Source organism: Prionailurus viverrinus, chromosome D3 (assembly GCF_022837055.1).
Source record: "Prionailurus viverrinus isolate Anna chromosome D3, UM_Priviv_1.0, whole genome shotgun sequence".
NCBI classification, from domain to species: domain Eukaryota; kingdom Metazoa; phylum Chordata; class Mammalia; order Carnivora; family Felidae; genus Prionailurus; species Prionailurus viverrinus.
In genome coordinates, this window is record NC_062572.1 from 36,830,436 (window position 1) to 36,855,712 (window position 25,277).

Here is a 25,277-nt window from a genome sequence, read left to right on the forward strand (position 1 = left end):
TCTGCCTCACACCGCCGGGCACCTTTCTTTGTCCATGCTCCAGAAGCCGTCTAAATCAGCCGCAGTCTTTTTTTTTTTAAGTTTATTTATTTATTTTGAGGGGGGAGGGGCAGAGAGAGAGAGAGAGAGAGAGAGAGAGAGAGAGAGAGAATCCCAAGCAGGCTTCTTGCTGTCAGTGCAGAGCCTGACATGGGGCTCAAACCCATGAACCGTGAGATCATGACCTGAGCCAAAGTCAGATGCTTAACCAACCGAGCCACCCAGGTGCCACCCAGGTGCCCCTAAACCTGCCGCAGTCTTTAAATACAGGCAGAAATGGCATTACTATAGGCCACTTCTTACTGCTTTCTTGAAACATAACCTTAAAACTCATTAACTTTAAACTTCCCTGTCTGTTTAAACTCTTTACTACTGAATGTCAAAACAGAGCCTAGTGCAAGAACTAAACAAAACTCTTTATAATGAATGCCAACTACCTTACTAAGTTTAGTTTCATCTCTTTGTTGTCTTTAAGAAAGTAAAGGAGAAACTTTTATGTGAACGTCTGGCCTCCCAAGACTTTTCTGCCTTGCCGGAGAGAATATGAAGGGCAGTATTCAGTACAGGTCATAGGACTACTCTAAAAAGGTGCTAAAAGAAAGTCTTCCTTGGGGCACCTGGGCGGCTCAGTCGGTTAAGCGTCCGACTTTGGCTCAGGTCATGATCTCACCATTCGTGGGTTCAAGCCCCGCGTCGGGCTCTCTGCTGACAGCTTAGAGCCTGGAATCTACTTCAAATTCTATGTCTCCCTCTCTCTCTGCTCCTCCCCCGCTCATCCTCTGTCTCTCTCTCTCTCTCTGTCCTTCAAAAAAAAAAAAGAAAAAAAATTTTTTAAAGAAAGTCTTCCTTAGTCTTACAGGAATGTTTTAAAATCCCCCTTCATGTTTCCTTAGGTACCTAACTCAAGTGGAAAGTAATTTGGGCATGAGACATAATAGTGCTTATCCAAGAGAATTAAAAAATATATGTGTGGGGCGCCTGGGTGGCTCAGTTGGTTAAGTGTCTGACTTCAGCTCAGGTCATGAACTCGCGGTTCATGAGTTCAAGCCCCGCGTCGGCTCTGTGCTGACAGCTCAGAGCCTGGAGCCTGCTTCGGATTCTGTGTCTCTCTCTCTCTGTTCCTCTCCTACTTGCACTCTCTTCCTCTCTCAAAAATAAATAAAGATGGGGCGCCTGGGTGGCGCAGTCGGTTAAGCGTCCGACTTCAGCCAGGTCACGATCTCGAGGTCCGGGAGTTCGAGCCCCGCGTCGGGCTCTGGGCTGATGGCTCAGAGCCTGGAGCCTGTTTCCGATTCTGTGTCTCCCTCTCTCTCTGCCCCTCCCCCGTTCATGCTCTGTCTCTCTCTGTCCCAAAAATAAATAAACGTTGGAAAAAAAATTTTAAAAATAAATAAATAAATAAATAAATAAATATTAAAAAATTTTAAAAAATATGTACCTGCCATATTCCACTGATTTTAAGATACACATTTTAGCATTTTAACATCTCTGAACTCAGGTTGCATGCTTTGATCTATGGCATGCAATGTCTTAATTTAAGTGGCAGCATGTTTTATTTGCTTTTAATGTTACACGTTTTCATCGATGACGGTAGCATGTGGTTTGTCAATGGAAATGGCTATTCCCAGACTGATTCTGTGACACAGGGTTAAAAAGTGAGGTGGATTCCATCCTTTATCTTCTTTATTTCTTTATTTTGTATGTACAGAGCCTTAATATGTAACAGTGGGCATGTTTCTGCGTTTCCCACACAAGCCCCCACTTCTCTTCCGGAAAGGGAAAGGCATTTTGATTAAAAAAAAAAAAAGTATTTGCTCTGTCCCTTATAAAGTCAATGTTACCCTTTGGTGTGAGGTCGGGTCTGCCATTTACAAGTTGTGTGACCTTGTAAATTACTTAACAAGTAATTTACTTAACATCACTGAGGCTCCATTTTCCCCAGTGAAAATGGGTCTGCCCCGCCCACGCACAGTTTGCACAGTTCACCGGTTAAGGTCAGAAGGAGGTAAGGTTCTCGGAGGAGCACCGAGTGCTCTGTCTGGCACCCAGGCAACCCAGGGCTGGGAGAGGTCCTCTCATCTGTCCTGTTCCAGAGGCTCTATACACCAGCTTCTCCCCACTGCCTGAAGCAGAGTGAGCTCCCCGGGGTTAGCAAACCCCCCTTCACCTCTTCCTGCCATCTCCTGCCAACATGTTCTAACACCCGCCAGGGCAGGTGAATAAAACAAAATCCCAGCACTGAAGTGGCTTGGTTTGAGGCTCAGAGGCTGATGGAGGCCGGCAGGAGGAAGGGAGAGAGAAACTGAGACAGGAACACAGCCGCATTCTAATGAGGGCTGCAGTCCCAGCGCTGCCCTGGAGTAACAGAGCCACACACAATCAGCATAACCTGAGGCACTCGAAAGGGGTGCTCTCTGGGTGAGTGAAAGGGGAACACAATAGAAGAGGGGGAAAAGCCACACCGGGGGTGGCGAGAGGGGCAGGTTAAAACAAACCGCAGACAGACTAAGGCCATGGTCATGCACGCGCTAGAATCTGGCCTCCGACCTGTTTTAGGAAAACTGTAATTAATGGACAGGAAGCCACACGGTCACTGCCCTTTACAACTTCTGCGGTCACAAACATACAGCGTGAGGCTGTGAGTTGGCTACCTCACTAGAGCAATTACATGCTGTAGCTCAACTGTCCAAGGCCCCAGGTTTGATGGAAAGAGGTCGCTTCAAGGCCTCATCTTCTCAAAATGCCTCTTCTGGAAAGCTCTTACTTTACCCTTCTTAACCTTCCAACCCGAAGCACCTCTCCTCTGTGGGAAATAATTAGCCGTGATTATGGAGATGCTTCAGACACACCATGGTAATGACCACGGCGGATCTCAAAATCACCCGGGAAATTTTAAAAAACACGGATGCCTGGGTCTCACTCCCAGAGGTGGTGTTGTAACTGGCCTGGGTGTCGCCTGGGCATCAGGATTCTTAAAAGCTCCCCAGGGATTCTGCTGTGCAGCCAGGGTGGGGCGTCACGGGGATAAAGAGTTCGGCCTCTGCACATACTGGTGAAAGGGACCTTTCACTACCTAATAAGAGCGGTGGTGCAAGACGTACCTTGTCAGAACCTGCCCTGAGCACTGCTGCGCTCTAATCCTCCTGCAAAGAAAAGACCCACATGTCTACATGATCATTTCAAAGGGCACCTCTGAAGAGGTCTTGCAAGCAGTAGAGAGCAAAGGCAGATATGTAATGCCCACCTCCGACCCTTCTCTTCACAGAGTTAGAAAACACAGGCCAGCCCGCCCTCCAGAAAACAGAGGAGTTAACCGAGCTCTGGACTTCTAGGACTTGAAGCCAGATAGAGTAAGAAGAGAGACAAGAGAGCTTTCCTAAGGTGCTAGAACAAAACTTGTACAGCACCCTCCCAATCCTGTCAAACAAATCCTTCTTTTAGGAGAAAGCACCTGGTACTGTGGTAATGGCCAAATGTATCCACATCATGATTACTCACCGGGGTCAATCACGACTCTTCCTCTGAAGCTCCCGGGGAGGAGGCGGGAGGGGGGAGTTGGAGGGAGAGGTGTCCTGCTTAGTTTTTCATTTGCTTATCTCTCTAGGTAGTGCTCCACTGGGGGAGATTTTGGCCCCCCTCCTAAGGGCATTTGGCAATGCCCGTAGACATTGTCACAAATGGGGGAGGGGCTGTTCCTTACATCTAGCAGAGAGAGGCCAGGAATGCTGTGAATCATCTTGCAATGCACAGGCCAGTGCCCCACTACAAAGAATTGCCCGACCCAGAATGTCCATAGTACTGAGGCTTAAGAAACCCAAGTGATTTCAATGTGTGGGCCTTCTACGATGGTTGTATGACATCTGGGTCGCATCACTTAGGTGACCCCATGAGTAATCTTGCTTAAAAATAACTCCAAACCCAAACCAAAAATCTTAACACAAGGAAACCCTGGGAAACAAACATAAAACTCCCAGCGTTGCTTCAAAATCGAAAAGCAAAAGAGTGGCCTGGCCCCGCCCCTACATGGGATGGGTTAGCCAGTGGGAAAACTGTCTTCAGTTGACAAAAGAGAACCTTCCTCAATTAGGAGTATTTAAGGCTCTTGATCATCAAAAGTGTTTTCAACACACACATTAGGCCAAAACAGAAAGACAACTGTTGCATACAATGACATCATCTTTAAATCCTACTTTTCTTATGATTTACAAATATAATAAATGGAAGAATCTCAGAAATTATTTCGTTTCACTCATTTGTGAGAAAAGTCGTTATGAAGGCCCATGAATAAACACAGGCCATCAAGCATTTGGGAGCCTCTTCACATCTCTACTGTGTGGTCACTGAACCAACCACAGAGAAATGCCTGGTGCCCTGACGCCCCACCACTGGCTTCCCCAAACTGCCTTCCTGCTCACTCCACACCTCTGGCCAGAGAGACGAATCCGTGTGTGATGGGACAGGGGTCTACTCCAACTCTTCAGAATCAAGTACGTGGGGGCGCCTGGGTGGCTCAGTCTGTTAAAGTCTCTGACTCTTGATTTCGGCTCAGGTCATGATCTCACGGTCATGGGATCGAGCCACACATCAGGCCACTCACTGGGCATGAAGCCTGCTGAGGATTTTCTCTCTCTCTCCCTCTGTCCCTCCCCACCCCCCCCCCCCCCCCGCCAGTCGTTCTCTCTCAGAGAGAAAGAAGGAAAAGGAATAAACACAAATATGCTTGATATAAATAAACATTGCTTTGCCTGGGCAATCAGCTCCCATCAGCATCCAAAAGTGAACAGCAACCAAACTCAACTGCCAACCACCTGATGCCCTTTTCTCCATGCCCTCCTTCTGGTACAATTACTGTGGGTCATGGGAAAGAGCACCTGCGACGTTGGGGAAAAAATGAGAACCCAACCATCCCAAATGAATGTTCTTTCAGTAAAAGGATGAACCAACCTGCACAAATAAACCATGAGGAAAAGTGCCCTGGGAATGGTTAGGGTCTCTCCTTTCTCTGAGGCTCATCAGAGGTCAGACAATGAGGTCAGAAATTCAAACACCGCTTGATCAATTGCTCAATAGCAAGACATCCTGTATGCTTGTGTAACGATACAGAAGTATACCTTGGTGTCTTTTCAATGCTGAGTAATTTTTGATTCCTAGGGGGAAGAATGAAAACTGCTTATCTGGCTCATAATCATAGCACTCAACATATGATGACTCTCACTTGAGTCAGAGAAACACCCAGAAAGTACACTCAGGAAATAGATAATACCATGCAGGATTTCTAAGCACTCCTATTTCTCTGACTTTGACTCTGCATTTGAAGACAAGTTACCTAAATTGTATCGCATCAGCGACATGGCTTCTAGCATATAAGTCTGACAGACTGAAGTATCAAATGTAAATTTTGAAAAGAGAAGTATTTTTTTATTTACTCCCAAAGCACACTTGATGCATTTAACATTCTAGTGAAGTCTAAAACAGAAATATGTGCTCTGTCTATATTTTGATTACTTTTGAAGACAAGCAATGTGAACACAGTGTCTATTTCACTGCAATTCACAAGTTCCAGCCTACTGTTCACACAGCAGCGGGCAGCATGTTTCAGCGGCACACCCCGCATTATAAAAGATTCCCGTATGCCAAGAAAGGTTCTATTGAGGGTAGGGGAGAAATAGCTGGGTCTCAGATCTCTGGGGGAAGTGACTGTGGCCTGCAGACCAAAGGCTGCTCACACAGACAGCATCGCTGCTTCTGATATGGCCATCCCAAAGGGGCCATCCTCTGCCCTGAAAGACCATCTGAGCATTGCCCACAGTGCCTGTGGGTGACAATGCTGCAGTAACAGCTACAGAAGAGCCCATCCAGCTCACAGGGGATAGCTGGGTGTGGCAGGACCCCAGTGGTGGACACCCTGAGCCTGTCTGAATACACAGGAAGCTAACCAACAGAAGCTTTCCTCATCACTAACCAGACAGGGTGATATCATGACTCACACACAGTCACTGTCAAAATACTTGACCTAGAGTGCAATTACTGGTTTGTATTAACTGTCCTGAAGTAATCATTTACAGACTCAGAAATTCCTCACCAGGAGATCTGCAAATATGGTGTGGCTCTTTCTCAAGGAGAAATAGAGATGATGAAACTTTCACTCATTCAACAAATATTTACTGAATGCTTGATAAGGGTCGGGATGTACAGACACACATATGTATCCCATAAGGCAGAGATGTAGGTGTTCTGAAATGCCACTAAGGGACCCAACGACACTCTCAAACCGCTAGCTGGGGCAGACATTGTACAGGGAAAGCACTTTCAAGATCTATACCGCTATGTAATCAAGGCTTTATTAGCAGAGATCAGTGGGACAGAACAGATTACCCAGGAACAGACCTACACAGATATGTCCAACTGAGTTTTGACAAGGTGCAAAGTAATTCAGTGGAGGAAAAATAACCTTTTCAACAAATGGTGCTGGGCAATTAGACATCGTAGGCACAAAAATGAACTTCACCTAAGTCTCATGCCATATCCTAAGTGAATTCAAAATGGGGCTATTGATTTGAATTTAAATGTAAAACATAAAACCATAAAACATTCCAAAAGCTAGGAGAAAATATTCAAAACCTAGGGCTAGGCAAAGAGCATTTAGAATTGATACCATAAAAGGAAATATTTATAAATTGAACTTCATCAAAATTAAAAACGTATGCCAGGAGGGAGAAAGACCCTACCGAATGGATAAAAGGCTTGGAGTGAGAGAATATTTGCAGACCATATCTAAAATACAGAACAAACTCTGAAAACTCAACACCAGTCTAAACAAAGAACAGTAAAATAAACAAGCAATCCAATTAGAAAATGGGCAAAAAAACATAAAGAGACTTTTCACCAAAGAGGAAATACAGATGGCAAAGGTCATGTAAAACTATGTCCAACATCATCAGCCATTAGGGAAATGCACATTAAAACCACAATGAGGGGCGCGCCTGGCAGGCTCAGTCGGAAGACTGTGGGAATCTTGATCGCGGGATTCTAAGTTTGAGCCCCACATTGGGTGTACAGAAGACTTAAAAATAAAATCTTAAAAATAATAATAATAAAATAAAACCCCCATGAGAGATCACCTATCAGAATGACTAAAGTAAAAAACAGTGACAACACCAAATGCGGGTGGGGATGCCAAGAAACTGGAGAGCTCATTCATTGCTGGTGGCAATGTTAGATGGGACAGCCCCTCCGGAAAACAGTTTGGCACTTTCTTAAGAAAACAAAATATGCGGGGCACCTGGGGGGCTCAGTCAATTAAGCCTCTGACTTCTCAGCTCATGATCTCATGGTTCATGTGTTCGAGACCTGAAATCAAGTTCTCTGCTGTCAGCACAGAACCCACTTCAGATCCTCTGCCTCCCTCCTCTCTGCCCCTCTCCCACTCTTACATGCTCTCTCTCTGAAAAATAAACATTAAAAAAAAAGCAAAGGAAATATGCAAATACTGTACAACCCAGGAAACGAGCCCCCTCAGGCAATTATTCCAGAGAAACGAAGACTTATGTTCCCACAAAAACCTGCACACAAATGTTCACGATAATTTTATTCACAAAAGCCCCAAACGAGAAACAACCTGGGTGTCCTGCATCTAGCAAACGGGTAAATGCCAGAACACCTTCATATATTACCAGGCAGTGAAAGGGCACCAACAAAGGCCATGCGCAACAATCTGGATGAACCTTTGGAGAACACTGCAGAGTGAGAAAAGCCAGTCCCAAGAGGTTAATCACCGAACGATTCCATGTATATAACAGTCTTGAAATGACAAAATTTTGGAAAGGGAGAACACAGCAGCTGCCAGGGATGACAGATGGGGGTGGGGACAGGAGAGAAGTGGGCGTGGCCCTAAATGGTCAAGGTGAGGGATCCTTGTGATGGAACTGTTCCACAGCTTGACTGAATCAGTATCGCCACCCTGGTTATGATACCAGACTAGACTTTACCACTGGAGAAAACTGGGTAAAGGATACACGGGACCCCTCTGCATTATTTCTTATAACTGCATGCCAACCTACGAGTCTCCAAACTAAAATTCAATTAAAAAAAAATACTATACTAGGGGAACCTGGGTGGCTCAGTCGGTTAAGCGTCCGACTTCAGCTCAGGTCATGATCTCACGGTTCATGAGTTCGAGCCCCGCGATGGGCTCTGTGCTGACAGCTTGGAGTCTGGAGCCTGCTTCAGATTCTGTGTCTCCCTCTCTCTCTGCCCCTCCCCCACTCATGCTCTGTCTGTCTCTCTCTCTCTCTCTCTCTCTCTCTCTCAAAAATAAATAAACATTAAAAAAAATACCATACTGGGGGTGCCTGAGTGGCTCAGTTGGTTAAGCATCCAACTTTGGCTCAGGTCATGGTCTCACCATGTGGTTTTGAGCCCCATGGCGGGTTATGTACTGACAGCTCAGAGCCTTCGAGCCTGATTCGGATTCTGTCTCTCCTTCACTCTCTGACTCTCCCCCGCTCACACTCTGTCTGTCTGTCTCTCCCTCTCTCTCAAAAATAAACAAGTATTAAAAAAATTTTTTAAATACTATACTAAGACCTATATGAACTATGTTTCCAATTCCATATGAAAAATGAGCTCTACCTCTGGGAGTTAGCATGATGGAAACTTTCTCCCTCTGCTTTTCAAACTTTCTCTAGCAACCATGTGATGATTTGATCATATGAGAATGTTCAGAGGTCAGAAGTGTTGCAGGAGGCTTCAAGGAGGAGATGGCATTTCTGGAAGACTCTTAAAGATCGAGCAGCATTTCAACAGGGAGAAGAGGCATCCTGGCACAGTCCTGGGGATAGAATGGCAGGCACCTCCAAGCTGGATGGGAGGCGGAGGGGCCTGGGGGGCTCCCATGGGAGCAAGTGGTAGGGCAGGTTGGGAGGCCTTCGCTCACTCTCTTCAAAGACAAGTTCTGCTCTCCTTCTTCCTATAATTTTCTCAGCAGAGATGAAAGAAGCAGCTTCATAAATACTTCTAAAAGTAGAAATTAATTTTATACAGAAGCCTTAATGGGTCAAAGAAAGACACGGGTGCCCTTCCTCACCAACCCACCAGAGCGGCTTTCCTCCAGCAGCTTCCCCTGAAGACCCCAGTCAAGCTGGCCTCACAAGTGCTCGCCTCCCACTCTGACCTGGGAAGCCGCCTCTTCCTTCTGGGCCTGTAGAGAAGGGAGGAGGCGGGTCTAGAGCTGAGGAAAGAGGGAGTGGAAAAGAGTTGCTGGGAGTCGGGGAGACCTGGCGTAGCCGCCATTCATAACCCACCCAGACCTCGGTTTCCTCGTGTAGGTGATAGGAAGGCTGGCCCACTCATCTCCGGGATTCTTCTGGCTCCGACATTCAGTAGGCCTGAGGTCCCCAGGCCTGGGTCTGGCCACGCGTGCCTTCACACCTGATCACAAGACAGCCGTCAAATTCAGTCACTCCTCCCACCGCCCTTCCTTTGTCCTCGCCACCATTTTCTTTTCCTCCAACGTGACAGCCACACCACGTGGAAGTAACACAGTCCTCTGCCATAAAACTTAACAAAGTAACTTAACCTAAGAAATGAAAGCATTTTGAAAACTCTAACCTGGGCAAGCCCCACCTCCCCGCCAGCCCCTCCAGCACAGCGCACCTGCAAGCAGCAGCACAAGCCTGCCCCGTGCACGTCCTGAGGCCTGCCAAGGCCCAAACGAGACCACGCCCAAGAAGAGAGCGTAAGGACCGCTGTCTAGTGGGTCCTTCTAGAAGACCTTAAGATGAGCCCTTCTTGATTTGGACAAGAAATGGCTCCAAGTGACTGTGAGTGGCCAGAAGAGACTGTAACGGGCTCTCCCTCTGCCTTTCCAGCAAGTGTGTGAAATCAGCCATTAGTACGATTTGTGGTTGTTGAACGGAACACACACACCCTCTTTCTTCCCAGACACCAAAACTGTTCCATTTACAGCTTAAGCACTCACAATTATTTATGCCAAATCTTCCTGCAGCTGCTGCCCTGTTCCTAATCCTCCCCAGCCTCTGAACTCTGGCCCAGTGTTTACTCCCTTGGTTGACATGGCTCTATTCTAATCCCATCCCTGCCTCCTGGTCTCATCAGAACGTGCAAAAGACCATTTCCCTCCAGACTCCTGTGCAGACATTGCATGTATGTGTACATGCACACACACAGGTACATACATTTGCACATGTGCATACACACACACACACACACACACACACACATACACACACACAAACACACACACACACACACACACCAGACTCTACTCATGCTTTAGTGTTTGGGAAGAAGACTTAACCAGACACCCTGATTCTTCCCGCTCCCGCCATCATCCCATCTCACCTCATTATTAACTTAACAGGCCAGCTCACTGGGATATCATTCAGGGCACTGCAGTTCTCCCCGCCTCCTATTCTCCAGTTAGAGTCACCCTGCCCCCTTAACTCATGAAACCAGCAAATGGAACCAGATGCTACTTTTTTCCTTCTGAGGTGTCTTGGAGAGCCTGCCAAGCTAACACACAGAATGCCTGCCTGTATCCCACGCCCTGCCGGCCCTGCCGTCCACTGCTGACGGGGCCGGGAGCGAGGCCCTGACTGCACAGCAGCTGCCAACAACTTGGTCAGTGTCCAAGGAGAGGCCCTGGCATGGGGACTCTGCCCAAAGATGCTTTACACTGGCTCACTTAAGCATATCTTTTTCTTATAAGGAGGACCATAAAGTCTGGAAACACAGATAATGTTTTATTAAACTATAGTGTAATAGCAATAAACCATTTATTATGTTTGTACACCAATGTTTCCAGACTTTTCAGCCGCCTGATAGTTTGAATGTGATGACACACAGAGAAAACTCCTCGCCCACTGGTTGAGAAAAAAGCAGAAAGACTGACTGAGTCTTTTCAGGCTGCTGTAACACAAATATTATGGACTGGGTGGCTTAAAGAACAAATCCTTATCTCTGATCAAATTCTGATGGCTGGGTAACCTAAGACCATGGTGCTGGTATGATAGGAAAGGAAAGGATAAAATAGTCAGAGAGGGAAAGGTTAGGCTCCGAGGTCCCTGAGTGGGGAAAAACATGTATTTTGGAACAACGCTGGGAACTTCTGACCACAGCAAAGTCCCTTGGGTGTAAGGTTACTCTTAAGACTGTAATCACCTACCTCCCTCCCCTCAGGTTCCCCTCAGTAATTTGACTAAAGACCTAACTAAAAATAAGAAGTAGACCATAAAGTGTATGACCCACAAGGAAAGGCAGGCATGGCCATAGACCACCCCTCCTACAATGGAAATGAGCCAATCAGGAATGGATAACCCAGCACCTGGAGCCATCAAGCCAAAAAGGGTAGAACTTGAGAAGGAACAAGGGGGAAGCGGGGTGGGGACCAGAACCTTATAAAACAAAGTCCCTTGCCTGTAGTCTGCCGGCACTCACTTTCGAACGTCCCCTCTCTGTAAAGAGAGCTTTCCTACTATTCTTCCTTTCTAATCTTATACTCTAATAAACTTTTGCCTGCTGCTCATTTTGTGTCCACCTCTTCATTCTTCGAAGTGGTGAGACAACGAACCCTAGGTATTGAGGTAAAAAATCCTACAACGCTGGCAGATTGGGGTCTAGTGAGAACCCACTTCCTGGTTCACAGACAGCCATCTTCTCACTGTGTCCTCATGTGTAGAAGAGGCAAGGGAACTCTGGGATATCTTAGATAAGGGTACTGATCTCATCTACAAGGGCTCCAACCTTCATAAATCAATCACCTCCCAAAGGATTCACCTCCTCATTCCATCTTATTGGGAATTAGGATTTAACATATAAATTGGCAGGGGGGCGGGGACAAAAACATTCAGTCCCTGTCAGATACCTACAGAGAAAGAATACAGTAAGTAGAAGCCATGATGTAGCTGAATCCATGAGAAAAAGAAAAAAGAAAACCAGGGCAGATGGGAACTGATGAGTAGCAAGGTGGAAGGAAATGAACCAAGAGGCGGGGACAAAAGTGCTGAGTCATTGAGTCATGACCTGGAAGACCACTGGGGTTACTTGTGGCACTTGAGAGCTGCTACTGGAAAGCTTCTGCTGAACCCTGAAGGATCACATCCTGTTTTGGCAACATAGCACACTGAACTATCACGTGCCCTCCCCCCCCCCCCAAAACAGCTAGAAATGCTAAAGAAAACATAAAAAGCAGAAATTTGTAGACAGTTGACTCGCATATACACAAAAGGAAAATTCCCTAGTGTCAGAAATGCATAGGGGATTAGGGTGTGGAGGGCAGGAGGGACTGATGGAAGTTATCACACCCAGAAATAAGCCCTCAAAGCCAAGGGTGTAAGAAGATTCTTCAATTAATGCGCCCAGACAACCCACTGAAGTAAACTCAAAATCACTCAGTGAGGGTGAGAGCAATAAGCTTCTGCTTAGGACACTGGGTGGTGAAAAAAATAATCTCCTTTTAAGTATAAAAATCTTTAGATGTACGCCACATACAAGTCTGATATCCATTTGACACAACGCATTTGGCACACAAGTCCACAAGTCCCAAATTAACAATTATATTTGGACCAATAATACTACTGAGGCATCTGGAAAAGACTAATGCAAAATCTCATCGGAAAGCATGTCAACAAACTTCAGGGAATTCCCACTAAGAAGAGCTCATAAAAAAAAATCCACTTTAGGGGTGCCTGGGTGGCTCAGTTGGTTAAGCCTCTGACTTCAGTGCAGGACATGATCTCACAGTTTGTGGGTTTGAGCCCTGCGTTGGGCTCTGTGCTGACAGCTCAGAGCCTGGAGCCTGCTTCTGATTCTGTGTCTCCCTCTCTCTCTGCTCCTCCCATGCTCATGCTCTGTCTCTCTCTCTGTCTCTCAATAACAAAATAAAACGTTAAAAAAAAAATCCGCTTTAAAGGGAGAAGTAGATCTGACAAACACAGGGATTAGTAACATCAAGAATTTAAGACAATGGAACAAACTGAAAGAGGCTATGACTTTAAAATGTTTCAAAATTTAAAGAAGAAATAACAGAAGATGAGGAAAAAAGAAATTTATGAAACAGAACAAGCTAAATTTTAAAAATACTAATAAAAGTAGACTCACTGAAATGAAAACTTAGATGATGGGGCACCTGGGTGGCTCAGTCGGTTAAGCATCCGACTTTGGCTCAAGTCATGATTTCACTGTTGGTGAGTTCCAGCCCAGCGTTGGGCTCTGTGGTGACAGCTTGGAGCCTGCTTCAGATTCTGTGTCTCCCTCTCTCTCTGCCCCTTCCCCACTCGTGCTCTGTCTCTGTCTCTCATAAATGAATAAAAAACATTAAAAAATTTTTAAAAACTTAGTGGATTAATAAAAAATTATTTTGTAAAGAAGATAATTTGTAACTTGACAAGAAATGAAAAAATTATTCAAAATATAGCACAGAGAAGTAAGAAGGTCTTAAAAAACAAACAAGGACAGTTAGGCAAGATGGAATATAGAATAAGAATGATCAACAGAAGTTCCCACATGAGACTAACAGGAATTCTGGAAGTAATATAGAGAACAGAGAAGAAACACTATTGAAAATTATTCAAAGACAGAACTTTCCAGATTTCATTAAAGACATAAACAGATTGATAATGATTATTTCATAAAGTATAAAAATAAATCTAGATACATCTTATTGAAACTACAGAACACCAAACATAAAAAGAAAAGCATAAAAGTAACCAGAAGTAAAGACAGACCATCTACAAAAATGAGAATTATCTGACAGCAGCCCTCTTGATAGCAAAATAGAGCCAAAGATCATGAAAATACTGTCTTCAAAGTGTTAAAATCCTATGCCTGACTAAATATCTTTCAAGGCTGGGGATGACATAAAAAAATTTTTAGAAGATACCATTAACCGAAAAAAAACTACTCAAGGATATGTTAATAGATCAATAAGAAGAAAAGTGAACTCAGAAGGAAGGAAGGAAGGAAGGAAGGAAGGAAGGAAGGAAGGAAAGAAGGAAGGAGTAACACTCAAAAAGCAATGATGACACAGTGGAAAATGTGTAAATAAATCTAAATAAGGATTAACTATTACATTAGCCAACTTATGGGGAAATGGTTTCAAAAAGATGAAACTATAATGATACTATGTAATAATAGTATGAAATATAGGAGTTGATTGAGTTGAAGCTTTTCTTTTATTTAAAAAAAAATTTTTTTTAACATTTTATTTATTTTTGAGACAGAGAGAGACAGAGCATGAATGGAGGAGGGGCAGAGAGAGAGGGAGACACAGAATCGGAAACAGGCTCCAGGCTCTGAGCCATCAGCCCAGAGCCCGATGCGGGGCTCGAACTCACAGACCGTGAGATCGTGACCTGAGCTGAAGTCGGACGCTTAACCGACTGAGCCACCCAGGTGCCCCGAGTTGAAGCTTTTCTAAGATGCTTACATTATTCAGGAGAAGAATGGAGGTAGTGATTAGTTTTAGATGTTAAGTCAAACATGCATGTTAAATATGTAAGAGTAATTATTCAAATAATACAATGTACAAATTCTTAAGCAAGAGACATGAGAATTAAAAAAAACTCAATCAAAATCAACATTAAAAAAACAGAAAAAAGAAGCAAAAAAAGGCATGGAGTTTAAGAGCATAAGATACAGTGATAAAAATAAATTCAAACACATCAGTGACCACAATAAATGTAAATGGATTAAATTCACATTTTTAAAGAAGATATTATCAGATTACATTTTTAAAAAGACAGCTATAGACCATTCACAAGAAATACATCTAAATCATAATGCCATAGAAAAACAGAAACTAATGGAAATCACCAAAAAGCTGTACTAGGCAAATACTGACCAAAAAAATATGGTATACATGATAAAAGCAAAGTAGTCTTTATAATAAAAAAATAAAGGAATACATTAGAATAAAGAGATCATTATCAAATGATAACGGGAACAATTCATCATCAAAAACAGTTCTAAACTTATGCATTTATATTCAAAATATGCAAGCAAAATTTGACAGATTACAAGAAGAAAACTTAAATACAAAATTATAACAGGTGATTTTAACATACTTTTATCCTAAATAGATATATTTAGCAGACAAAACTATACAGGATATAAAATTTTTGAACAACGCAATTAACAAACCATCTAATAAAATTTTTCCAAATTGCAGCAATCCACTAATGGACTGTAAATTAAACTTGTAACCACCATTTAAAAAACAGAACTGAATAGAATTGAAAGTATCAAAATGGATCCCATATGGCAAAGATAAGCATTATTTTGTGAAACCTTTATGTTTGTGTTTTTGAATGATGATACAAAATGTACTACTTGCTGTGAGTTATAAAGTTTGAGTCTTCAAGCTAATGGATTTAAAGTCTTTGCCCCAAAATTGGAGCTTACCCTTTCCTCTCAAGCACTCGAGACCTATTCACAAAATCTGAACCGTTTACTAGGCACAAAAGAAATCTCAACCAAACCCAGAGAATCAATATCATATCCTGAATGGTACTGAAAGATGTCCCATGAGAGCAATCTGACTGCTAGTTAGTTCTCTGTGGCTTCATTCAACAATCCCTAGGGTGGATGAGTAAAAGAGGCAAAGGCAGTCCAAAGATACAAACTTCCAGTTATAAAATAAATAAGTTATGGGATGTATTGTACTGCAGAATGACCATAGTTAACAATACTGCATATTTGAAAATTGCTAAGAGAGTAGATCTTGGAAGTTCTCATCACAGGAAAAAAAATTTTATACCTGTGTTTAGTAATGAATGTTATCACCAGTTATTTTGGTGATCATTTTGTAATATATACAAATATTGAACCATCATGTTATATACCTGAAACTAATGTCATGTTTTAGGTCAATAAACCTATACCTTATACCTCACGTATACCTTATACCTTATACCTTGGGTATACCTTATACCTTATACCCAATAAACTTATACCTCAATAAGAAAAAAAAAATCCTCATTGCCTGGAACGATCTAGAACATGTCCCTGTCCCTTGCAAGTGCCAACTAACTGGCCAGTTATTACTGTGTCTAACATATAATAACATATAACAAGTATTCAAAAATTTTTGGTAGAATGAAATACTGTTCAGAGGAAGCACTTGGGAAATCTTTAAGAAGCTGAAACCAAGCTAAGATTAACTACTTTCAGCCTGTTGAGATGTTCCACCATAGAGTTGAGTACTAGAAGAAATATATTCTCCAAAAAGGCAAAAATGTTTCGGGCCTGCACAAGTGGAGGAGTATATGGGTGTTGGGTGCACAGACCATGATGTGAATAGGCACAAGGAAGCAGGAGAGCAAACTAGCTAACCAGAAGGGGCAATTCCTCATGGTTTCATATTGCCAACCCTCTTTTTTTTCAATATATGAAATTTATTGTCAAATTGGTTTCCATACAACACCCAGTGCTCATCCCAAAAGGTGCCCTCCTCAATACCCATCACCCACCCTCCCCCCTCCCTCCCACCCCCCATCAACCCTGTTTGTTCTCAGTTTTGCCAACCCTCTTTAATCATCTTATCTATCAATGGAGAGAGTGACTTTTCTAGGACCCACTCTGTTAGTTCAAAAGGGACCAAAGGGCACAGATTCTTCTCACCATGCTCTGCTGCCTTTTATTTCACTCCAGGGTGTACAGCAGTGGAGTGGGAAAACCAGCTGGGAGACAGGGATGGTCCCCAGCAGGAAGGGTCCTCTGTGTCACGCTAAAGAGTCACACTGTCAGATTTAAGGGAATGTAGAAGATAAAACAGAGAAGGGAGAAACTGAAGTACCTGCCTTTAACGTGTTGATTGCATAGGGTCAGCCCTCGAACAGTCACTTGAGAGAAGACCAAAGTATGGATAGAACAGAGGGTCTAAAACTTTCCCTAAGAGAGCAAAAGCAGAAGAGCAGAGCCTCAAGCACAAAACAGGTGATCTCAATGTGCACAGTAAGAGAGGTTTAAGGAGAAGTGCCATTGCTTAAGCCCGAGTGACTAAGAGGACGGTGGCACCATTAGTACAAATGGGAAAGACGAAGGAGATTCACGTGGGGATGAGGGTGGCGAGTCTGTTTCTGGATACTCTGAGTTTGAAGTGCGAGGAGAAATCCATCATGGGGAAGTCCCCCAGGCAGCTGAAAAGGCAGTCTGAAGCTTTAGAGAGAAGCCTCAGCAGCAGCCCCAGAGCAGAAGGGGCACAGAGATGAGCTATTTCATTGTTCTCTGAGGTTGAGGGAGGCAGGGGCGGGGGGAGGACACAGTCCTCTGCAACTACTTCTGTCACGTAGAGATGCGTGAAACGCACGAACTCTCCTTGCCTTTTCCAGAATGTGATTTATCCATTTACGAAATTTCGGAGGTGAAATTTACTACCGAGCAAAACTCAAGATGGAGAAAATAGTATCCTCGCCTGGAAGCAAAGCTCATGGCGTATTCTTTTCTGGCATCGGTAAAAGGAACCCATTCCTGGAGACCACACCTGGCACTGTGCAGTAAATACCTCCTCTACCACCTCTGAACCTTGGATCGCCTGGTCCCATCGTTCGCTGCCTCCAGTACAAGTCTTCTGCACCTACCCTCCTCAGACTCCTGTCAGTTCTTACAGTTCGTTTAGAAGCCTGGTGGAAATAAGCAGTCGTACCAGGCTGACTGCACCTTGGAGGTAAAATACCGATGGCATTCCAATCGAGCAATTTCTGTGAGTAATTTTAACCCACAGTGGAAGGGACAGGCTGGCCCTGTCACCTCCTCTGTATACATCCAGCCTGAGCCAACATCACGGTCTCTGAAGATCCTTGCCTCACCCTTGCCTGGCTTTGAACGTCAGCAATCATTTCTTCTCCCTCAGGAGCTATTTGTGACCTGATGCCAAGTCCTAGGCGAATCCACTGACGTGTGCAAGAGCAGCTTTGTTTGCTTTAAAGATATTTATTTCCTCATTTATGTGTATATGTAACTTATATACTTATAGGTAAGCAGACACACATGTAAAATTTATAAAATATATTCCTAAGATATTTTCTACACCGTCAAGGTAAGGCTCAAACTGGAAATTTTGGGAAAAGAAACTATTATGGCAAACCTTCCGGCAAACTTAGGTCAAAGGAGAAAGAAAGGGGGTGCCTGGGTGACTCAGTCAGCTGAGCATCTGCCTCTTGGACTCTCGATTTCAGCTCAGGTCATTATCTCATGGTTTGTGGGATCAAGTCCGTCATCGGGCTCTGCACTGACAGTATGGAGTTTGCTTGGGATTCTCTCTCTCTCTCTCTCTCTCCCCCCTTCTACCCCTCCGCTGCTCACATGTGCGCTCTCTCTCAAAAATAAATAAACTTGAAAAAAAAGAAAAAGTAGAAAGAAGTAAATTACTAGTAGAGGTAAAAAGACCCACAAGGAGAGGAGAAATTCCCCCAGTCACAGGGGTAAGTGTATGTGAAAGTTAAGGAGCAAGGGTTACCCATGAAGAAAGAACATTCTCAGACTCTACCCCCTCCGCTGGGAAGCTCACTGTGTCCCTAGGCAAGCTGTGGTCACCACAGCTCCACGTTCTTGTCCTTCATTCACTCCCCCACCCTGTGATTCCCTGATGCCACCACCGCCTAAGTGCCAGGCACTGTTCTAGGCACAGGGACCCCACAGTGAACTACCCAGACAAATCCTCTTCCCACACAGCTCAAGTTCTGGAGGCACATTAGTGAAGGCAACAAAGAAATAAAACCCGTGGCATTTTCAGACAAGTGCTGCCAACATACAAGTAATTGACCAAAATCCATAATGTGTCAGACGGGAAGACGGATCAGGACGGCCAGGGTGGAGGCAGGGGCAACTTGAATATGCAAGTGTGGAGGGGAAGGTGGCTGAGGTGAGATGTCAGCAGAGACCTCAAGGTGAGGGACTGAGTCCCAGGGGTATGGATCCCTGGAAAAAGAATGTGGGCTACCATCCCTCACTCCCAGACTCAAGGAACAGCAGGGCACCTGACTGGCTGTGAGGGGATGGGGGTGGGGAAGTAGAAATATCCACATGTCAAGTTGAACCGTAAACATCTCAGTAACAGAGGCTGTGCTGCCATATTCCTAGCTGCATCCCCAGGGCCTGGTACGGGGACTGAATTAAGTGTGGGCAGATGCATGGCTGGATGGATGAGGAATGGTTTTGTGGACTTCCTTATAATGGAAGCCAACAACAAAACAGGATTTGCAGTACTGTATGCAAAGGAAACACACACACACACACACACACACACACACACACACTCATTTTCTAGATCGCTGTGCTAGAATACATTCACTCCCTAAAATAAAAAGAAAAGAAAAACCTATATTTAAACCATATTGGCGGGGCGCCTGGGTAGCTTGGTCGGTTAAGCATCCGACTTCGGCTCAGGTCATGATCTCACGGTCCGTGAGTTTGAGCCCCGCGTCAGGCTCTGGGCTGACAGCTCAGAGCCTGGAGCCTGTTTCAGATTCTGTGTCTCCCTCTCTCTCTGCCCCTCCCCTGTTCATGCTCTGTCTCTCTCTGTCTCAAAAACCAATAAACATTAAAAAAAAAAAATAAACCATATTGGCTGAATAATAGCTATAGGGGGCATACGCCTATTATCTGTTTACACAGGTTTAGTAGATAACCATAACATATTTTCCAGCTCATTGGAAAAGAAGACTCAAGAAAAAAGCTACTGCTTAATTTTGTATTCTAGTAATAATATACTCCATTTGGGCCCATAAGAGGAATTAATGGCCAGCTCATCTGAATGGAAATTATAAAAAAAAAAAATAGCTTTAGACCACGGTTCACCAAGCCTTTTCTGTAGCGGGCCAGACAGCAAATATTTCAGGCTTTGCAAACAACATACTGTCTTTGTCACAGTCTTCCCTGCTTTGTTGGGTTTATTTTTGTGTGGTTGTTGTTGTTTTATAAGGCTATGAAAAATGTAAAAACCATTCTTGGTTTCTGGGCCATACTAATAAACCATAGTTCACCAAATGGGACACCTGGAGTCCCAAAACCCCCAACAGTTAAACCCAAGAAAGAAATCCCCATACATTTTGGGATTACCTCTTTCAGTCTCTCCAGCTCATTTTGGAGGGCCTGCTTGGATATTTCCACTTCAATCATCTGCTGTCGGAGACTTTCGTTTTCATCTTCAGCTTTAGCACGCTTTTCCTCCACGGTTTCAAGTTCGTGGTGCAATCTAACAGATACATCTTTGGCTACCTGTATCAACCAACAGAGATAGTCATCAGAACGGGAAGCTTTCTGCGTGCTAAAGGCACATTCGAACAACTTTTGAGGCAGAATCATTAAGTGATATGATATCACAGTAAAGGGCAAAGACCCTGGCAATATTAACAAGCCTCTCTTTAAAGGAGGAGGTATTAGTTTCAAACATGAAATCCACATTATGAGCAAGGATACAACCTTTTTATCTGATTAAAAGGCTACTGTGAATAGCCCTACCTCCTTACAGAGTATCACCAAGAATGCCAGTTCTGCCCAGGCACACATGCTTTAATGATAAATTAGAAATAATAGTAACAATAACAATAACCAACCAACCAACCAACCAACCAATCAATCAATAGTTCTGTTCCCTAAGATAATACTAAACCCACCTGCTTTAAAAAAAAAAAAAATCAAAATAATCCTGTAAAATGATACGGTCAAGTTTTAAATTGTCTACAGTAGTAAAATATCTGAATGTTAAAAGCAGCTAAACATTTTTAACCTTCTAAAAGGAAACAAGGAAAGATTTTGCAAAAGAAATATAAATCACCCTTACATCCCACTGAATGACATTTTGCTAGGGGTTTATAGATTTGATAGAATTACAAAGATTCTTTTCCTGTTATCATAATGAAAGGCGAAATGAGATTTCATAAGTGCTCCCATAATGAGGAGGACATTATGCATTATTCACCTCTTGATAAATGATTTGATAATCACGGCACAGGAGAAGCCACGCTACCCATGGAGAGAGCAAATGGTAGAAAGTCTGGAATTTCTTCACCTCATTCCCACTTCTGCCAGTGCTTCTCAAAAACACCTTAGACAATTAGCTTTAGACGATTAGTTATGATCCTCTCTCTCCTTCGGTTAAATCAAACCTCTACACCTGGGTTATGGTCATTTCAGGTTTCTGCATTCTAGAAACTTAAGTAACAATAAAAATGTTAAGTGATTATAGTCAACCTTTATGAGTGGCCTTTGACCATCACTGAATTGATAATCAATAGATTTTTTAAATATTCCAAATTTTAAGAAGGCGTTTCTGTATAATTCTACACAACTGTCAGGCTAAGTGGTGGATATCAATTCTTTCATTTTTTTTTTTTAATTGTAGATCCCTTATTATGACTTCTTTCCCTTACGTTTTGAGATTCCAGTTCATATGGCAGGTTTAAATCTTGGCCTGTCAAAGCCAAATGACTACACATTCCCTATAAGCCATAAGGGGAAGGAAGAATGTTTATGCTGGCATCTGTTGAGAGAGCAACACCACCGGAACATCAGGACCCTGTGTGAGTGGGTCTGAGGGCTGCAGTCTCAGATCTGTGATCCCGCCCCTCCCCTCCCCCTGCAGCCCCTTCTGGGAATAAGCCGCCCTTCAACCCTGATCAGCTCACTCACCTTTAAATCCTGCTCCAGACTCCGGATGAGCTCGCCATCCACCTGACCAGTCTCAGCCACTTTCAGACTCTTCTGCTCTGCTTTCCTGAGGCGGTACTGCAGGATTCGGCAGTTTTTATTAGCACGGTCCAGCTCTCGCCGAAGCTCCTGCAGCTGGTAAACATCTTCCTCTAGGTAACTGTCTCTCATCTCTTCCATCTCAGCACGGAGTTCGTCCAATTCATCCTACGCAAGCCAGATGGAGTTGACTCATAAGCCACCAGAAAAAGGATGGTGTCTCCTGTGTCCCCCTGCTCAGCAATACTAAATATTAACCACCTGTACACTCACCCACCGGCTTATGGCCACACCTGTGTGACAGGACCTCTGGAAATGGTCACACAAGACAATATCCTCAGATGTCTATTCAAATCTCATGGATCCAGAGGCTAAAAACCAGGATGGATTATTCACTGCAGCCTGCCAGCCTTATTCCCCTCCTCATATTTTCTTACATAATCAGAATCATAAATGAAATCGGCTCTGCAGATAACTAAACCTTTAGATTCACACCAAACGTTGACCTAAACTTGTATCTCTAAGACACAATCTAGATGTCAAGAGGAGTTGGACAGAGCCTGCCTTCAAAGGACATAAACTTTAGTGGGGTCGTAAAACGGAAATGCCCTGGAATTGTAACATACCTGCAAATGTCTCTAAAAACTCTGTACCACCATACAAATCTCAGCACTGACTATGTGACTCAATTTCAAAGGTACAACCTTTTGCATGATGTCAAATACACACTGGGGTGGTGTTTTTCCATCCACCTGGGCTTTACTTCCTATCTCCACTTGATTCTGGCACCAGCATGAAGACGCCAGGAGGTTCAGGACCTTCAGCATGAAGGTTCAGGAGAAACCCAGGAGTGGTTTCTGGCCCTCCTCTTTCCCTCCCATTCCACAGTCATTCCAGTGCTCTCAGTCCAACACAGCCACAAACCTGCAGGGCGCTCTCTTACCTGTGATGGCTGCACACCACTGCTAGTCCCTGCCTTCATCCCTCCCAAGGGAGCAGCTGCACACATAGGCAAGTTGTGTGGGGCTCCCTGCCTCCCCTTTAGCCCATTCTCCACCCGGAGTTATCCTCTACTATGGAACTCAGACCATACCCCTCAAAGCCTCCAGGGGGATTCCCACTGCGCTGAGAAATGTCCTCCCCAAGGGCCTCCTTCTTCCCTGCCACACTGCTGGTCTCATAGGGCCAGGACTCCTGGCCCTCTCTGTTCCTCCCCAGCTTTTACAGAGCTCACTATCACATAAGCCAGAAGGTGCACACACAGTGCCTTCCCTGACCACCCATCCCCACCAGGTCTCTAATCCCTTGCCTTCCCTGTTTTCTCTCCATCTCTTACCACCACTGGCTAAAAGTTATTTGTGCTTCTTCCTATTCCTGTCTGTGGCCCATACTGAAATGTAAGCTCTGGGAGGGCAGACCCCTTGTGTGTCTGTTCCTCTGCATTCACAGCGCCCAGAGTAGTGTGAGCCACGCAGCAGGCCTTCAATAAGTATTTGTGGGAAGAACACACATAAACATCGGTCAATACCTACAAAGACCAAATCGTAAAGATGACCAAAATCTAACTTAAATGCACCCTTGCGTCGTTCCAGTCTTGTAACTGAATCACGAAAAATTTTTCCCAGACCCACAGATGTAGCTGCAATATGCGAGACAGAAATTCTATTGAAATAATTACAAAAGATTTTAACGAGGAGTAATTTGGAGGGTGGGAGATTAAGAAAAACATTCTAGGAATTTTCTTGATTAGTTTGGTAACTGATGGTTTAAATGCCTCCAGACTAGGATACACTCAGTCTTTCCCATTTGTTTTGTTCAATTAACACTGAGGGTCAAGGCAAGAAACTCTCTGTGACACGGACACCTTAAGTTGTCAGGTCTTGGCCTGCTATTCAGTTTGTTTCTGGATTCTCTCTACCCTCGCTAATCCTGCATTTGTTCTTAAAAGCAGAGATTTACTTATAATAAAGAACAAGAGTTTCCCAACATCAAAGCCTCAGGTAGACAAGAAATTGACCAGAAGGGAATCTCTTGAAGAGTAATTTATCCTGGAAAAGATTAAGTGTAAGTGTAACAAATAAATTGGGAATCTGTATGGAAAAACACAAATTGGCACAGACAGGGTAAAGACAGCTGTCCAGGCAACTCGATCATACGAAGCCGTCTACTGGAAGGAACACAGGTGTGGTATCTCATACCCGCAAACCTCAGTCTATAGATTCTCCCTAATCTGCCCACACTACCCTAACTAAGACAATGACTTACTCAACTGACTATGACTCCAAATTGAGCTTGTCTGAATGGGCTACCAAGAAGAACGGATGTTAAAGAAGAAAGCTTTGCCACTTCCCAGTGGTCACATGAATAAAATGTCTTTTCTTCTCTGCTTCTGAGTGTTCTTACAAAATTTCTATAGCAACAGTCACAACCCCGCTAAAAACATAGGATGCTCTAGTGTGCCTTAAAACAGGTAAATATTAACATTGAAAATGTTGTGAAGTATAAGCAAGTTTTTTTTTTTTTATGTTCTTTTTTCCTTCATGGAGATCTCTTCCTGTAAGTCTCGTTCCTCGTCAGAAAATCTGCTGGGACTAGGAGCTCATGGACCAAGCACAGAAGCCAGTCAGTTGATCTACATATATGAACGGGATGGACAGGCTGGGCTCCTCGGGGAACTGGAGAACACAGGTCTTTCGGGAAGGTGCTTGCCAACCTCTAGCAAAGAAGAAGTTGGCAGACTGACGCCCAATCCGTACGCTGAGGCTGTGATGCCGCTGTGTGGGAGCCTTGCCCTTGACCAGACCCATGCTAGCGGAGACCAACTGCAGACTGCAAGCTTTAAAACAGGCCTTATGGATGTCAATCTTCTAGTAAAGATTAGGTGACTGGTCCTGAATCTTCAAAATCAAGGTCAAGTTTTCCTCAGGTTTCACCATGTATATGATAAATCTGACTTTCAGAAAGAGCCTATTCTCCACACTTGTGTCTGAGTACAGTTAAAAGGAAATTGTTTCATTGGGTAACTAGTAAAAAAACAGTTCAATATAAGCAATAATCACAACATGTATATGCATGCATACAAATATTCAGTAACTGTGGCCATTCTGTTCATGGAAGGAAGTGTCTGTGATCATGTTTCCTTCTAGAAAGCTTATCTATAAAAGCCAAAGTCATTAATGCCTGGAATTACCTGTTACTCAAACAAAAGTGTTTAAAGTGTGATACAGCCATAAGAAAACATAAGATACAACTTCCAGGGATAAAAATGTTCTCTAGTTTTCAAATTTTGTACCGGGGGGGACCCTCATCGACCCTAATATCAAATGCTGGATGTCATATAGATGTGTAAACAACCACTACAAGCTAAAACAAACAAACAAACAAACAAACAAACAAACAAACAGTATTTAGGGGCTAGATGAACCCACACCTCCAAATCATTCATTACTCCAGATGTAAACAGCTAACATTTTTTGGCATAAATAATCACCAACATTAGTTGCACTGAAAAGAAAATTAGGGAGAGACTATAA

The 25,277-nt window shown here is 43.8% G+C and overlaps 1 protein-coding gene across 8 annotated transcripts in view; it reads right to left on the reverse strand.

Annotated features, from left to right (window-relative positions):
* MTCL1 (microtubule crosslinking factor 1) overlaps nt 1-25,277 on the reverse strand; it is a 130,173-nt gene that overhangs the window by 97,654 nt on the left and 7,242 nt on the right. For all 8 annotated transcript variants that reach the window (XM_047827825.1, XM_047827823.1, XM_047827822.1 and 5 more), the window contains exons 2-3: nt 21,688-21,912; nt 20,116-20,274 (exon numbers count right to left, since the gene is read on the reverse strand). In XM_047827825.1, the coding sequence (XP_047683781.1) occupies nt 20,116-20,274; nt 21,688-21,912 (384 nt within the window). The remainder of the gene's footprint in view (nt 1-20,115; nt 20,275-21,687; nt 21,913-25,277) is intronic.